The 16,740-nt window shown below is 46.0% G+C and overlaps 1 protein-coding gene across 5 annotated transcripts in view; it reads right to left on the bottom strand.

The window, feature by feature from the left end:
- mthfsd (methenyltetrahydrofolate synthetase domain containing) overlaps positions 1 to 16,740 on the bottom strand; it is a 53,694-nt gene that overhangs the window by 18,427 nt on the left and 18,527 nt on the right. For all 5 annotated transcript variants that reach the window (XM_041192268.1, XM_041192271.1, XM_041192269.1 and 2 more), the window contains exon 4: positions 13,549 to 13,662. In XM_041192268.1, the coding sequence (XP_041048202.1) occupies positions 13,549 to 13,662 (114 nt within the window). The remainder of the gene's footprint in view (positions 1 to 13,548; positions 13,663 to 16,740) is intronic.

The following is a 16,740-nucleotide window of genomic DNA, read 5'->3' as shown; positions in this document are numbered from 1 at the left end:
TCAATTTACTGTTTCATTTCAATTGAAAGGAAAATAGTGTGGGTTGTATAATGGTTAACCCAATACTGCCCATTGTATGCCGCCTGCCAAAGCAGAATGTCACTTTCACTATGTCCACATTGACATGTAATAAGATCCATGAGCTGAATCAACTTTGTTTTTTAAAGGCATTAATTTTGCCCTTTTTTTGGGGGGGGGGGGGGGGGGGGGGGGGGTGGGGTTTGGGGGGTGGGGGGGAAGAAACTAAAATGGTGAAAAATCACCAAACAGATATTGCCTCCAACATAATATTATAGACTGCTAATCATTAAATAGTGGTTGGTATTATCAATAGAATTCTGGTGATTAATTTAGCAAAGCTGTTGAACAATGCTGTAGAACAAATGTCTTTGTCAGATCACAACCTAAGAAATAGGAGCAGAAGCGGGCCACTGGGCCAGTTGAGTCTGCCCTGTCATTCAATAAGATAATGGCTGATCTGATTGTGGCCTCAACTCTACTTTCCTCCTTATCCCCCGTAACTCTTTTGTCAATCAAAAAATTGTTTAACTCGGCCTTGAATATATTCAGCGACCCAGCCTTCACTGCTCTCTGGGGAAGAGGATTCCGAAGACTAACAACACTCTAACAGAAAAAATTCCTCCTCATCTCCATCTTAAATGGGAGGCCCCTTATTTTTATATTGTGCACCCTTGTTCTAGATTCTACCAAGAGAGAAAACGTCCTCTCAGCATCTACATTTCAAGCCCCCTCAGAGTCTTGTTTGTTTCAAGAAGATCATCTCTCATTCTTCTAAACGCCAATGAGTATAGGCCCAAGCTGCTTAACCTTTCCTCATAAGAAAACCTCTTCATCCCAGGAATCAGCTGAGCAAACCTTCTCTGAACTGATTCCAATGCAGTATATCCCTCCTTAAGCAAAGAGACCAAAACTGTAGAGGTGACATTTGAATGCTGCATCGAGTTCTGATTGTCAAACGATGCATTCAAGCAATGGAGCCAATACAGAGAAGAGCTGTAAAGTTAATCTCTAGAGATATGAGTTAGGTGTTAGGCAATTCAGCCTGGGGGTGTCTGATATATATATATATATATATAATTGTTAAGGGTATAGCAAAAGCTATCCTAGAACACTACTCCAAACTACAGGAGCCAGATTTTCTTATCCCAATAGAGGTGTGAATCGGATCGTGAAATGCTGAATTTAGGACTGGATTTTCGGGTCGACTTTGGAGACCTGTAAAAATGGCAGAGGGACCAGGATGCAGAGGTTCCGCTCCTATTTCCGGATGATATCATTTCAACTGCTAGGGGAAATCCGAACTCAGCAGGGCTATTTGAATTTAGTGCCGAGTTCAAAAAAACCCTATTTTTACTGTTCTAAAAGTTTAACCCATAATGCGGGAGTCATGAATTCACAGAGTAGACGCAAATGCTCTTGAAAGATGAATAGGTCTGTTTAAATGTCATAACCTGAAGTTATTTAAATCCCTAGTCCTTTAGAATAAAAAAGCACAAGTTGAAGCTGTCAGAGTTAAAAAAAAAGGGCTGTTGGAACTGCTTTGACTGACAGGACATCTGGTACAGATTACAAAAATAAATCTGTTCCTGGAGTTCAAATAAACTTCTTTGTTGACATTCCCCGAGTGTTGCTATTCTAGCTTAGGTCTTTATGAATGATTGGCTGAGTTTCAAGACTGCAAAAGCACTTGTCTCAGTGTATGAGTGGGTTAACACCTTTTTTTCCAGTTTAAAGAGGCTATTAAAGGATTGGGTGTCATTGGTGTGGTTAACTGATTGAACACTTTGAGGGGATTTAAAATCTTTGAATGGCTTTCATGAATGAAAGATGTTTTTCTGTATGAAGTGTGTGTGCCCAACAGCTCTATTATATTGTTAGACCTTTATTTCTTTTCATCTCCACATAGCTCCTGAGGTCTCCCCATAGTGGATACTGGGTGAGCGTCTATGGAGGTGCCCTGGGGTGTGAGGTGGCATAGAGAGGGAATCAAGGCATGTAAGGGACAAGGAGAGTATGAGGGGTCATGGGAGGTGTTGGGGACATGTGCTGGCATGGAGGGGTCATGGGGACTAAGTGGGGAGGCTTGGGATGAGGGCTAGAGGGCCTAACAGCTTCTAAAACAACTGATGCAAAGTCCCATAGAACAAAGGCAAACCTTCAAACCAAACAGCCTTGGCACTCACCAACCCAACTCTATCCTGCCAGTCTTCCCAGAGTGAAAATTGGATGTAATGGGGCCTTTTAAGCTGAGGGTGGTCTGCTAAGTCGGGAAACCTCCTGACTGAAGCTATCTGCCTTGGCAGCAAACATTCAGCCCCTTATGTTTTTTTTTCTGCTGGTAAACCAATTTTCCTCTACCCACCCAACCCCACAACGTTTTCTTGTGGCCTTTTGGCAGGCAGGAAGGCAAAATGCATACGTACATCTCCCAAGTTCTGGGTCCCCATTGTGCGGCCCACGGAAAAATTGTATTTCCTCCCGGATGTTATTTTTGTACGCTGGTGTGGTTTTGGAAGCCCTAAAAAACAAGCCTCCTTGGAGAGTTTGTGCACACTGGGGTAAGCCTGCTGAGGAGTCGGGAATATTCTGAAAGGTAAGTGTACAATGTTTTGACATCTTCAAATGTCACTATTAGATGCCATATTGCAATGTAGGTGCGTTTTAGTGCAGTGATTCATCTGTGGGGATCTGTGCTGCAAAAGTGAGTTGACTCTTACATTGACCATAATTGTGTAAGTGTTGTCATGCACTACAGTACTTTTTCCTGTAAGCCTCTGCTGTCATGTTTTGTGCTATGATTTAAATCAACTGGCAGCTCTGGCTGTTAAAAATAACCCTGCCTTTGAAAGTTGAAAAAAATCTCTGTACTTGCTCCCATCAATTGACTTACAGGCACTCTGCTTTGAAATGGAAATAGGACACAAATTTAGTTCTGTCAGTTTCAGACAATGTAGCTGGAAGCTTTTGTTATGACAGCTCTGTGGCTATTATGCATGCATGGCTAGGTTTCAAAAGCTTATCATGGCTTCAGCTCAACAGGTGGTCTACTGATCCAAGAACAAATGAAACATTTAAGGGGCTGTAATAACAAAATATGCCTTTGATGTAATTCCTTGTTTGTTTACTAACATAATAGATACTGAAAGGATTACATTTTTTGTCCTCGAGTATTTCTTCCAATATCAACTATAGTGGGTGGAATTTTCTGTGCCTGCCAGCTTCAGGCGTGATTGGTGACATGAGAGAACAATATGACGTGATCGGTTTCACAACGGCGTGAAATCAGTTTGCGATCGTCCGCTCAGCCCACGGATGGCGCACCGCGTTTCCCATCAGACATCAGGAACCCTATTGTAACATCAACATATCATTATCAGGCCTGCCCACTGGAATTGTCCCCCACACTGGATCGTCCATTCACGTCGGCAGGAAAACATGCCGATGTGTTTCACAACAGCACATAAGCGTCGTGCACTTGGCAGTTCCCAATCAGAGGTGAGTGCACAGTAACGTTATGTAGCATTCGCCAGGGTCGCCTGTTGGACTTCAAGCTTGAGGAGCACTAGGGGGTTGGGATTAAGGGCAGCCCTGTCGTACAGGCAACTAGTGGGGAGGGGGCAGGGGGTCAAGGACAGCCCTGCCGTAGAGGCAACTTGTGAGGGTGGTGAGGGCAGCCCTGCCATTGAATACAGTGCACAAACATTCGGGAGGGAGGGTAGGATGAGTGAGGGAAGCGGCCACGCATTAAGGAAACCTGTATAATGTGACCATTCCTCTGCAACTCAGACAGTTCAGGTGCAGCCACATTGATATGATTAGAGCTAGGCTTCTAGTTCTGTCGAAGGGTCATGAGGACTCGAAACATCAACTCTTTTCTTCTCCGCCGATGCTGCCAGACCTGCTGAGTTTTTCCAGGTAATTCTGTTTTTGTTCTAGCTTATCTGCCCACTCAAGCAATGCAAAGGCATCTCTGTGTCAGCAAGCGCTCCAAAACTTTTCACACCCTCCCGTACCCCTCCCCCGACCGGCACAGGCTGCAAAGTCATGAGCATTTTAGTGGACTGCAGAACAGTTGCACAAATGCACACATTGTACAATCTCTTCGCTAGAGCTGGCCTTGGAGCAGTCACTGCTGGACTCACAGCTCCTTGCAATGTCTGCATCCTGGTTTGGAACAGTCTCCCCCGTGGTTCAAGCTAACCAGATGGCCATGCAGTGCGCTAATCTCTGGCCATCCAAGTGGTGGCCGAAATGATTCCGGGAATCATTACAGGGCCTTCACACTTAAGCAGGACAGGTTCTTAGGACACCCATGCTAACCACGTATCTCTCTCGTTCTTCCTGAAGGAGGACTACATCGGGATCATGGAGCCTGGTGAACTAACTTTATGCCTGATGGCTTACAGAAAGTGAAGATAACAGAGGAGAGAGCGACTCAGACTCCTGGCTGCACAGAGGCAGGAGCAGCAACCTCAGGAAGAAGTGGCGTCTGAGGATCCCGCACATGCTGCCCAAGGGCCATAGTGAGCTGTTGCAGGTTGGCGCCTAGCGACATCCAGGGTCTATAGACGCCACCCGCCATTCCTGCAGATGACTGAGAACCAGTGTTGCCGAAAACTGTGCATGTCCAGGGAACTGGCCAGTCACATCTGCCACTTACTGCAGGACTTGGCACTACAGGGACATGGAGGGCATCCACTGCCAGTGGCCCTGAAAGTGACCACGGCGCTCAATTTCCGTGCCAGTGGCTCCTTTCAGGGTCCACAAGTGACCTCTGTGGGATCTCACAATCCACCACCCACAAATGTTTCCATGAGGTCACAGATGCCATCTTTGCGAGGGCACACAACTTTATGCATTTCTCCCAGGACCAGGACAGCCAGGATGCAAGAGCAATTGGATTTGCCCAGATCTCGGGTTTCCCACAGGTTCAGGGTGCGATCAAGTGCACTCATGTGGTGCTCAGGTCTCCATTGCAATACACAGTAAACTACATCAACCGCAAGGGATTCCACTCACTGAATGTGCAGCTGGTATGTGACGCCAGAAACGCATTCTGGACGTGTGCGCATGGTTTCCAGGAAATGTGCACAATTCCTACATCCTCAGTTGGTCACAGATCCCTGATGTCTTCCAGGGTCCACAGAAGCAGCACAGTTGGTTCCTTGGGGACAAGGGCTACCCGCAAAGGCCATGGCTGATGATAGCCATGTAGCGGCCTAAGACTGCAGCAGAGTGACGGCATAACGAGGCTCATGCTGCAGCTCGCAACTTAGTGGAGCAGACCATCGGGACACTGAAGATGAGGTTCTATGCCTGCAACGGCCTGGTGAAGCCCTGCAATACAGTCTGCAGGGGGTGACATGCATCATCATCATCTGCTGCGCCCTTTACAACCTGGGGCTGCAATGGAGTGAGGAGCTGGCTGAGGAGGAGTTGGAGGAACTGGAGGTCTCCTCCAATGAGGAGGACGCCAACAGGGATGAGGGTGAGGAGGTCCTTGGAGGTGATGATAATGGTGATGAGGCCCTCACACTGGCTAGATGAGGCAGGTGCGCTCTGGAGGCTCTCACAGCTGCTAACTTTGTGCAGGATGATGGCGAACTGCAGTGAGGTGACCCTATAGACCCTTACATTGTGTCTGTGAACATTTAACTCCAGTCTGGCTTATGGTAGCGTGGATACCTTCTGTGAGAATGCTCCTGTCATGGAGATGCAGTGGAGGCCCTATTAGTCAATCGATTGCAGGAGGATGAGGATGACATACAGTGGACACACTCTATAAATCTTCACATAGCCTCTGAGAATGTCTGACTCCTGTCTGGCCGAGGGCAGCTCGTTTACGCTCTGTGATTAAGGTCATATCATACAGACACAGCCATGAAACTTTAGAAGGATCTGATCCTTTGTCCGCCTTCAGCACCTGAGCCCTTCAGGAGCACAGCATCAGCAGTCGCATATGCTGAAGAGATAGGGGCCAGCCCCACCTTAACACAGAGAAATGAGAGAACCCTGCGACACCTGCCCACTACATTCTGGTAACAATGACAAGCACCATTAAGGTGCAGGCATCAGTAATGTTTCCAGGGAGTGTGAGACTGGACCATCACATGGTCTGAAGGCTGCACAGAGCACAGAGAAGAGGCCCTGGACTGAGATCCCTGCCTTCATCTTGTACAGAAAGGTTTCACATCTGAGTGAAAAGAACACTGCTCATCAGAACAAGGAGCCATAGGCAGGGAGACATTCTTGGGAGTTTACTGACATCAGTGAACAGTATGTACAAGTGACTAACACCTGTGCCCAGTCTGTGCAACTAATTCTTCTCAACTTTCCTAACCCTGCTGTTATGTCTTGGTGCTGCCCGGACATCCACATTGGAGGTGGAGGCAGCCTGCTGACTGTAATGCCCTGTCTGTGATGACCTTGGCGGGCGTCCTCTGGAGGGCCCAGACTTGGTGGGCCCCGGCCAGCTTTTGGGGTCCTGCTGTGTGGCAGTGGCATCCTCCTCGGCCTGTGGAACTGGAGCTGCTGAGGGCACGGGAAGAGGGGATTCGGATTGGCTGGACACTCTCAGTGCCACCTGGGTGGATGGCCCCAGAGTGTGCTCCTACTGATCCTCCTCCTTATGAGTGCCCGAGGGTGCCAGGCTGACTCTTTGAGAAGGGGTAGCTGGAGTGAGATTGAGCTGCCCTGCACCCCTCTCACGCACAGACTGTTGGAGGCCAACTATGACATCTGTGATGGAGTTGAGCCCATGCAGCAGTGCAGGTGCAAGATCCTGGACCAAGGTCTGCATGGCATCCGCCATCCTACCAGTGTAGACCTCGGTGCGTTGGCATGCCGGCACTATCACCTCAGTCTGAAAGCGGGCTGAGTCCTCCATCATGTCTTGCAATCTGAGGAGTGCAGCGGACATCCTTCCTGATGTTCCCAAGTTTGCCTTTGCAGTTCCAGCAACTGTGACATGACTGAGTCCAGAGGCTCATCATCCAACTCAGACTCAGCAAATTTCTGGCCTCCAACAGTTCTCTGAGTGCCGGATACTTGGGAAGTCCCAGCCGCCACCTGCTGTGGATCAGATAGTGCGATGTGCTCACAAGATTGTGACCCTGAGGCTATTCTAAAGCTAGGTCCCACCGAAGTGTGTGTCTCTGCGCTGGTGGAGGGTGTGGGTGAGTGCTGTGACGGGACAGATTCCTCCTCTGACTGTCTTCGGGGCTTGACTGGAGGCCTTGGGTCATAGGCTCTCTTGGCTGTTTCCCAGATGTGCCTGCAGAAGCAAAAAGAGATAATTAGTGCATGACAGTGGCCTGTGAAAGAGGACACATCACTCACAGTATGGTTGTCTGATGGATGTTTCACTGCTGGATCCTCACTTGGTAGAGCAGCGCCGGCCTCACCGTCAGCACAGGACCAGTTCAGATCATCGCTGACCAGCTGCATGGGTCTGTTTTAAAAGTTCATGAGGACCCTGATCTCAGGTATTCCTACACCAGTCTGCGACCTCTCCCTCTTGTTGTCCTGCATGAATAGAGATGGAGAGAATGTAAGCAGGACGCCTGCCAGGCCAGATGATAAGTATGTTTGGCATGTGTGGGTGGTGAGTGGTGCCATGGATGGGAAGAGAACAATGAAGATATGTGTGAGAAAGTGAATGGTAACGTCCCTTGAACTGGCAGTGATTGAGGGCCCTGTGGACGTGTGATGGGTTTGTGCGTGTGAGTGAGTTGAGAGTGACGAGAAGAGTGACTTAACCTGGCAGAACAAAGGAGATCATTCATCCTCTTGAAGCCCTGGATGGCTGTCCTCATTTGAAGGGCGTTGGTGGTGACCACCTCTGCCACCGCCTCCCAAATCGGGTTGGTGACACTGCTGCCCATCCTTCGGCCAGAGCGGTGGGTAGAGGACATCCCTGCGGGACTCCACTGCGATCAAAAGGCGTTCCAGAGAAATGTCGCTGAAGCAGGGAGCTACAGTCTTTTTGCCTTTCGGGGCCATCCTGTCTCCCGTGCAGCAGTCATGGTCTGGAAGCACTGAGATGGGTGCTTTAAATATGGCGCCCGGTGTGATGAAGCGGCGAGGTGATGGCTGGCGGGTGAATGAGTCCCCACCCCCGCCATGGATACGCTGTATTTCTCGAGAGTGCATAAATAACGTGGCAGGTTTGGGACAATATGACGTAAAAACCCATATCACAGCCCGCAGGTAAAACATTGTTTTACCCACCCGCTACCGCACTTAGTGCAAATCTGGGACAATTCCGCCCAGTGTGCTTGTAGTCAGGCTTTTATGAGATTGTTAGAGCTTTAATTCTTTTCCAATGATTTTAAAAATAATCCCCATTGCTATTGCATGGCTCCTGGGGATCGTACAAAGTGCATACTGGGTGAATGGCAATGGGGGTGGCATAAGTGATCTGAGGTGGCATAGTGGGGTAGGCAGGGGGTGAGGGGTGAGGCTTCAGGGACCTTGAACAATGTTGGGAGCTGGGTTGCTGTGTTGGAGTCAGTTTTTCTAATCCCCTGATTAAGGCTTATTAATTTCTTATGTGTTTACTGTCAAAATTAAATAACTGACTTTCTATTACCTTATATCTCTTTTTTCACATTCTAAGTAGTTACATTATTTGCCCTGTTTGTCTTTTCTTCAGCCATGATTAAAAGTTCTTTTATTAACTCATATAACTTCATCCAGTTTCTGAGAAACAACATTTATTTACAGCTCTTCTCTTTTTATGTTTGGACTGGGAGTCTGGTCTCCTCAGCAATGCTGGGCTCAGCACCACTGAAACCATCTCTCTTATCGAAGCAGCAGAACTGTTGAACTACATTTTTGGCTTCTTTCCCTTATGCAATAAAGTCCATGAAAATCTCTTTATTTCAGCTGTACTTGTACTTGGGGGTACTCAAAACAGCTTTGCTAGAGGAAATACCTGTGACTTCCAGCCTTGTTTTCCTCTTAATGCATTAACCAGTTGCCTTTGGTCTATATTATCTCTCCAATGGACTTAACATGATAGCTTTCAGACACAGGAAAAATCGCATCTTGGACACTGATGAAGATATAGAACTCGGCTTCTTGGCTGCTGGAGTACTGCAAACTTACTGCCAACTTACACAGTCAACATAAAATTGCCGTTGGAAGAAAAGTCAGCATTTAACAGGAGAAATTCATTCATGAATACTGGTTCAAACTGGCATAACATTTTTTTAAGATCTTATAAGATAAGGCATGGCTTGCGGTTACCACAGGAAAGGTGTCCAATAAATACTGAAATAGAGTCTGATTCAATATTGATCCTGAAACCAACGTTACGGTTACTTAAAGCTGTTGTTAGACCTTGTTTTGAGTACTGTGTTTAGTTCACCTCAGGAAAGATACAGTCTATTGGGCCCTGGAGGGGGAGCAGTGTGGATTCAACAGAATGTTACCTGAGCTAAAAGACTTAAATTATGATTTTGATGAAATGCTAACTTTGCCTCCCTCTCTCCACAGATGCTGGATATTTCCTGCATTTGTTTTAGGCTTTCAATGTCCACAATATTCGGCTTTTGTAGCCTATGATTAGGCTAGTCTTCTACTCCCCTGAGTTACAGAATATTAAGAGGTGATTTAATTGAGGTGGTTAAGAGGATTAAAGGAATGAATAGGGCAGATAGAAATTATTTCCTCTGATGGGGGAGTCCAGAACAAGGGGCTATCATGAACTTAAAATTAGAGCCAGGCCCATTCAGTGGTGATGTTAAGAAGCATTTCTTCACACACAAGGGTAATGGAAATCTGGAACGATCTCCCCCAGAAAGCTATTGAGGCTGAGAGCAAATTGCTCATTTCAAATCTGAGGTTGATAGATTTTTGTTAGGTTAAGGGTATTAAGGCTTACAGAATCAAGGTGGGTAGAAGGAGTTACGATACAGACGAGCCATGATCTGATGGAATGGCAGAACAGGCTCAAGGAGTTAAATGACCGACTCCCATTCTAACTTTCCTGCAAGTTCCACTGGGATGAACAAGGATTTTATTGAAAGTCCACCTGTAATATTTGAAAGCAGCTTGCTCTATTAATGGATCACCAATCAAGATTCTCTTTTTGAAACAGGAATATTTCACCGGTTAGATACAATGGATACAGAGCAGGACATTTTCTCAGCACTTTCATCTCTGTTTGAAAACAGCGATAACTCAGTTATTCATGCATACAATATCATGCCAAAGCAAGAGCTTTCTGTGCCTTACATTCCTCCTGCTGGAAGTTAGTGGAGATATGATCAGGAATGTCTGAAATATTTGCAACATCTGAAAAGGCTCAAAGGTGGAATAAATCGATTGTTCTCATTGTTTAAGTCACGCAGGGCAGGAAGATCCTGTGCTTGAATTCTGGTCTGAGGTCTGACAAGAGAGTTACTGCAAAGTGGCCTCAGCAGTCCGGGGTTAACATGGGGGCAATCAGTCAGGAACATGGGTGGAGTCTTCCTGGTCCCACAGGGACTTCAAGATGGGATAGGGAGGAATTTCAGAGCAAGATGAGTCGGGCTCAGCAGGCCACAGCGTTCCCATCTCTGGGTGATCTTCCCGAAGATGGGTCATCGCTTGTCTGGCAGCCGCGGGTGGCCAATCTGCATAATTAGCTGCCCAACTGTTGGCTGATTGGGCACTCCACTGGGATCTTCCCAGCGGGCGGATGGGTCACCACGGAGGGCCAAGACTGGCAGGTGCCTTGAGGTGGCTTGCTGCCAGCTGGTTGGGGGAGGAAGGACAGCCGGGGGGGGGGGGGGGTGTGTCGAGGCCTCCTACACTAAACCCACTTCACCACTGGAGCAGCTTTGATTGGTGGGCTGTAGCCGCCAGCCTTCATGCGGAGTGGTTTTCCCACAGATGTGGCCAGAGGTTTTTAAAAAAAAAACAGATCCAAACCTCTGCACAGGGTGCCCCAAGTTCTGACTTCCCCCCTATAATTTGAACAATTTTTCCCTACATCTACCCTATCTAACCTCTTCATAACTTTAAACGACCTCTATCAGGTCACCCCTCAGATTTCTCTTTTCAAGAGGGAAAAGCCCCAGTGAATTCAGTCTTTCCTGATGGCTTATAATCTATCAGATCTGATATCATCCTTATAAATCTTTTTTGCACCTTCCCACTGTCTCTAAATCCTTTTTGTAATATGAAGGCCAGAACTGTACACAGCACTCAAAGTACTGTCTAACCGAGGTCCTATATAAGTTTAACAGACAGAATTAGGCTTGATGTAGTTGCCGATATTTACTGCGGGATCTCAATTGTGAATTGTGGCTAAGCGTGGGGAGATGACCCGAAAGGCACCCAGTGCCCATGACGTTGTACCCCAGCAAAGTGAACAAAAATTCGGAAAAGAGTAAGAAGTTACCAAGAAAAGAGGAGGGGGGAAGAAACTGAGTGGAGGTGCTTACATATAAATCATCCTAGCCAAAGTTACATGTTTTTTTCTATGGCCTCCCACATTTATTGGAGATGTCATCATTGGGATGAGACATTAAACCGAGCCCCTATCTGCCCTGTGTGGTGAGATCCATCCCATGTCTGTATTTAAATAAGAGTACTTGAGTTGCACTCAACATCCTGGCCAATATCTATCCCTCAACCAATTCACTAAAAATGATGATCTGATCATTGTCACATTGCTGTTCGTGGCTGCCACGTTCTCTGCATTACAACAGTGACTACACTTCAAAAAAAAAGTGCTTCATTGGTTGTAAGGAGCCTTGGGATATCCTAAGGTGTGAAAGATGCTGTTCAAATACTTTCTACATATAATTTCATTCTTCCTTCATATAATGCAAGTCTTTCTTTCCTGCGAAGTGTTGACGAGAGCTTGTACAAGAACATGTATAACGATGGTTCCATACTGTTATTAGTGTTGTCAATTTTTTCCCTTTGAGGCCAGGTTGGAGGGTGGAAATAGAAAGTGTCGTCAATAACATTCTAGTATGTATAGAAATTCACAGCAGAGTGTATGGATAGCTTGGTTTCAAATGCCACCTCAGTGTTGTCCTAAATACTTATAGTGCACCTATTTGCATGTAAATGTGTAACCAAGTAAAAATGCACTGAAGGTTGAACGTTTACTTCAAATGAATGAAGACTATTTCGGTAACCCTTCTGATATTTGCAAAAGCTTTGTGTAAACTTGTAAACAGAGTTAACCCTGTTTTCAAGTTTCTCAATTTAACAGTCCTCTCAATCAGGGAAACAAAAAGGAATTTAAATATTAACTTCATGTCAGGCAGCTTTAAACAAAAAGATCACAGTTTCAGTTAGCAGGCTGTGCCAGCACAAGGGGTTCACCCTTTCCAATGGAACCCTTGTCATACAGTCACCGGTATCATTATACCAAGACATGTGACCACGTTTCAGAATCTAATCATTTGCTGTGGATTCTCTGCACGTTTTTTCCATGTCCATTTCTCAGTTAATTCATTAACAGTTCATATCCTGTCACAGCGGCAATTTTAAGTGGCTGGTGACCCTGTTAATGAAAGATCTATCATTACCCCTTAACTTCTTCCTCTGTTAAAGGCAATCGTTTTTTTGTGTCCTCTCATTTATTCTCTACCAGATCTTGAATCAATGTAACTGTTGCTCCAGTTTGTGCCCTGTTCCAGATCACTTGAGCTACCAATCTTTAACTAGTTGTTAATATTTGCAGGCCCAGATTGATTGCCATTTCCAAACAGTAGCAATTGTTATTACCAGAAAGAAACACTAGGTGGTGATCTATCACCAGCAGAGTCCTCAGCTGTTGGCAACAAGCGGAAATATTCCCTCTAGTCAATAGGCAACTACTGCATGCTTTACTGGCCATGAAAAGTCTTTTGAATTGGGTCATCATAACATAGCAAACAGTTATCGAATGAAGACATCTAACAAAAATAAAAACGTTCAAAAACTGAAAGGACCGCCCAGAGTTTTCAGGAAGACTACACTTTTGGAACAGTCTGGCCATGTTTACCCAAAGTTCATAAAAGTTGATTTCGTCCTTAGATATTCTGACAAAAATGGATAAAGTTGTTACTATAGTCAGTTTAGAATCCTGTGGATGAGTGCTAGGTATGGTGCGTTTTCTTGGCAAAGCGAACATATCAGTTTCGGAATTTTCCAACACGTAGGTTTTTGTGGTGGCTGAGCTATGAACTAAAATGAATAACTGGTACGGACTTCAAACAGCATCTGAACAACTTGTTTTCAAACCTTATCAACAGATTCCTTGATCTCGAAACTAAATAGGCCACTTGCTGCCACCACGTTTTGTAATTAAGGCAAACGAGGTTTTTCATCTTCCCTGGAACTTTTTCTGTAAAATTACAACACATACAACAAGCAGCAAGACATGCTTATGCACCAACACAGATGTGTGCTGTGGAATGTCGAGATTTGTGGGATTTGCTGTGGAATACTATGGCACACCAAATAACTCGCCCTGTTCTGAGCCTAGCAAAGAGGTGCTTAAAACATGAAAAGGAGTGTGTCTGTTACTGATGTACCCACCTGAGCGGTAGAACACACTCGTAGTACTTCCTTTGAGGCCCCGGGAGGTGGGACAATTTTGTTGAACAGTCCAGTTCTCAGCCGAGGAGTTGGAACCAACAATATTTTTCTGGCCTAAAGTAGTAAAAGAGTTATATTTTGACACGCACATCTTGTCACACCACTGTATCTTAGCACACTACCCACAAAGGTTACAGCACCTTACCACAGTTCTCCCACTGCAAAGTTGAAAAGTGGCAATGATAGCATCCGTGGGACGTCCAACTATTCTGCAAGTTTTAATGTGCAGGCTCAGACAGTGTCATGACAGTGAGCTATTCGACCAGCAGGGCAGCACACGCTTGTCCTCACCCAAGATTCAGCTTAACTTTCTAGCAGGGGTCATTGAACAGTGATCAGAAGAGTCAAGAGTAGCGCAGGATAGAACAGAATGCAGCTGCCTTCTTTGCTTTTTTATGAGGCAAAGTTACCTATCATTGTATTAAAATGGAAGACAGCTACTGATCAGTTTATGAAATAAAGCAGGGCAGAAACAAAGTAGTCATGAATGCAGATTAAACTCAAAGAATAATCCATTTTAATACTTCAAAATTGCTTAATTTAATGTAGCTACTTATTTAGATGCCAATGTTGTGCAGTTATACAGCTCTAATGGGTTTAAATAATACAGTGCGCAAGGCAGCTGTTATCAATTATACTGTACCTCAAAACAGTGAAAAGCACACTTGTACTCAAAGCTTCTCCTTTGGAGATCTCTTCAGTGGGAAGATGGCCAGCAAAACTGATGGGCTCCTCAGGGAGAGAAAACAAGATAAATCGGGGAGATGGATTGTGAGAAGCCTTTGATCAGCTTCTCAGTCCACCATTTTGCTTTGGTGAGTGAGAGTAAGGTTCACGTGCCCACCATTTTACCCGACAGAAAATCCAATGGGCTGTATTGGACGGTGCCAGTGGAAAATGTACTCCAAGAATGTGTATCCATGCTTGTGTATTTGTGCCTAGGTTTATAGGCACGAATATGTGTACTACTGTGTAAGTGAGAGTGTGTGTGTGGGTGTGTGTGTGTGGGTGTATATGTGTGCGTGTATGTGCATGTGATCAGCAGCAAGTGTGTTGGTGTGTATCAGGAGAAGAAAAGTCAACAGAGGTACAAATCTCAATAGGGCAAAAACATGTGTGTACAAAAAATTTAAAAGGGTTTAAAAAAGACTTATAGGATTAAGATACCCTCACCCACCCTGTAACTTAGGCCAGGATTTTCCCAGCAGGGTGGGGGGGGGGGGGGGGGGGGGACCTGCTCACCGACCTGTAAAATGACAACGGGCGGAACTCCCAACGTCACCCCGCCCCATTTAAATTTTCGGGTAGGCGGGGGCTCAGCAAAATCAGCTGTGCACCCACCAACCTCCAACCTGTCAGTGGCCAATTGAGGCCATTGACAGAGTCATTTAAGTAATTAAAAACAAAAAAACTGTGGATGCTGGAAATCCAAAACAAAAACAGAATTTCCTGGAAAAACTCAGCAGGTCTGGCAGCATCGGCGGAGAAGAAAAGAGTTGACATTTCGAGTCCTCATGACCCTTCGACAAAACTGTCGAAGGGTCATGAGGACTCGAAACGTCAACTCTTTTCTTCTCCGCCGATGCTGCCAGACCTGCTGAGTTTTTCCAGGTAATTTCATTTAAGTAATTAGTGGTTAAAATATTGATGGAATCTTGCAAAGACTTTAAAATACATTACACACAGATTTTTATTTTATTTTATCAGAGGGATTTCAAATTACTTTACTTCTAATAAATGCTTTGTAATAAACTATGCCATTTGGGATTTACTGGATAAGGCTTTTTGATAACTCCACACTTTAATCTTCGGCAGAAGTTTCACCCCCTTATGGGGGTGAGGATGGGGGTGGGCGTGAAAAATTCGCACCACTGGCCAGTGCCCCAGTTTACTGGCACCATCCCGCCGCTGGGCCATTTTCCCGGAAGCGGAATTGGAGCCTTGCGGGCTACCTAACCTCAAGCAGAGCATAGCCAATTAAGATGAGTAAACGGCATATGAAGGCGAACCGTCAGAGGCCGACTGGAATTTTCCAGTTGCCCTGCGGGTCCTGCGAGGCCTCAGGAGCTAGACCAGCTGGCTCAAGATGGCTCCCTGGCAGCCGATCAGGGAACCAGTGCTCTCGGCAGGCTTTGAAGCCCTCCCTGCCCGTCATGCCACAGCTGTGGACAGTCCTCCCTGTGGAGGATTTTACCCTCCATGATGGTAGCCAGGCAGCTTTGGCTATTTCTTCCTGACAGAGTGCCTTGAGTGGCACCCTCCATTCCTCTTATCTGCAACAGAAGGCTTAAGTTCCTTCCAAACTGGAAAGCCTCCTAAAGGCCCTTCAGGTTTGAGAACCCGACCCGCCAAGCTCAATCAGACAAGATGTTTGACCCCAGCCACTAACTGGCAATTGACGGGGAATCACTGGAGGATGACTGTTTGCCACACATTGCAGGGTAGTGCGCCCCAACTGTTCCCAATTTTCAGGGTTCCATCCCAAAACCCCTCAGGCCTATGATACAGGGATAAAGGGAAACAAGAAATAAATAAAAACAATTAGACTACAGAATGTCCAGTTCAATTCTTTAAACCAAAGTGCCACAAGAGTGGCAACACGTTTAAGGATGTATATATATCTAAAACAATCAAGTGGGCTTATAAAGCACAAAGAGCAGTGCCATTTCCTGCCATGCCATTAGTGGCTTATTTCACATAAGCCAGAATTTTCTGTCAGGTGTGCAGGGGTGGGGGCCGGTGGCCGATGTGTAAAATGACCCGCGGTGATGTCGGGCGTGCGCCCCGAAGTCACCATGTGTCATTTGGACCTTCCGTTCGGCGGGCGCACACCGGAGTCGGCTGCGCACCCGCCGAACTGTCAAAGGCCTCTTAAGGCCATTAATAAACTAATTAACCCTATTGAGAAAGCTGCCCGTCCAACCTGAAGGCGGCCTTCGCATTTTTCATGAAACCTCGTCCCCTGGGCGGGATGAGGTACCATGAAGGTGTCATTAATTAATTAATTGGAAATATTTATGAAAATTCATAAACGCGTCCCAGCTCATGTTACACTGTCACGTGAGGGGACATGTATGAATAATTTTATTTTTTCCAAGTTTAAAGGTTAAGCTAATCTCCCTGAGGCAGCTC

This window comes from Carcharodon carcharias, chromosome 7, assembly GCF_017639515.1.
Source record: "Carcharodon carcharias isolate sCarCar2 chromosome 7, sCarCar2.pri, whole genome shotgun sequence".
NCBI classification, from domain to species: Eukaryota; Metazoa; Chordata; class Chondrichthyes; order Lamniformes; family Lamnidae; genus Carcharodon; species Carcharodon carcharias.
The sequence above is the reverse complement of the archived record's forward strand: the minus strand, read 5'-3'. Positions and strand labels throughout refer to the sequence as shown.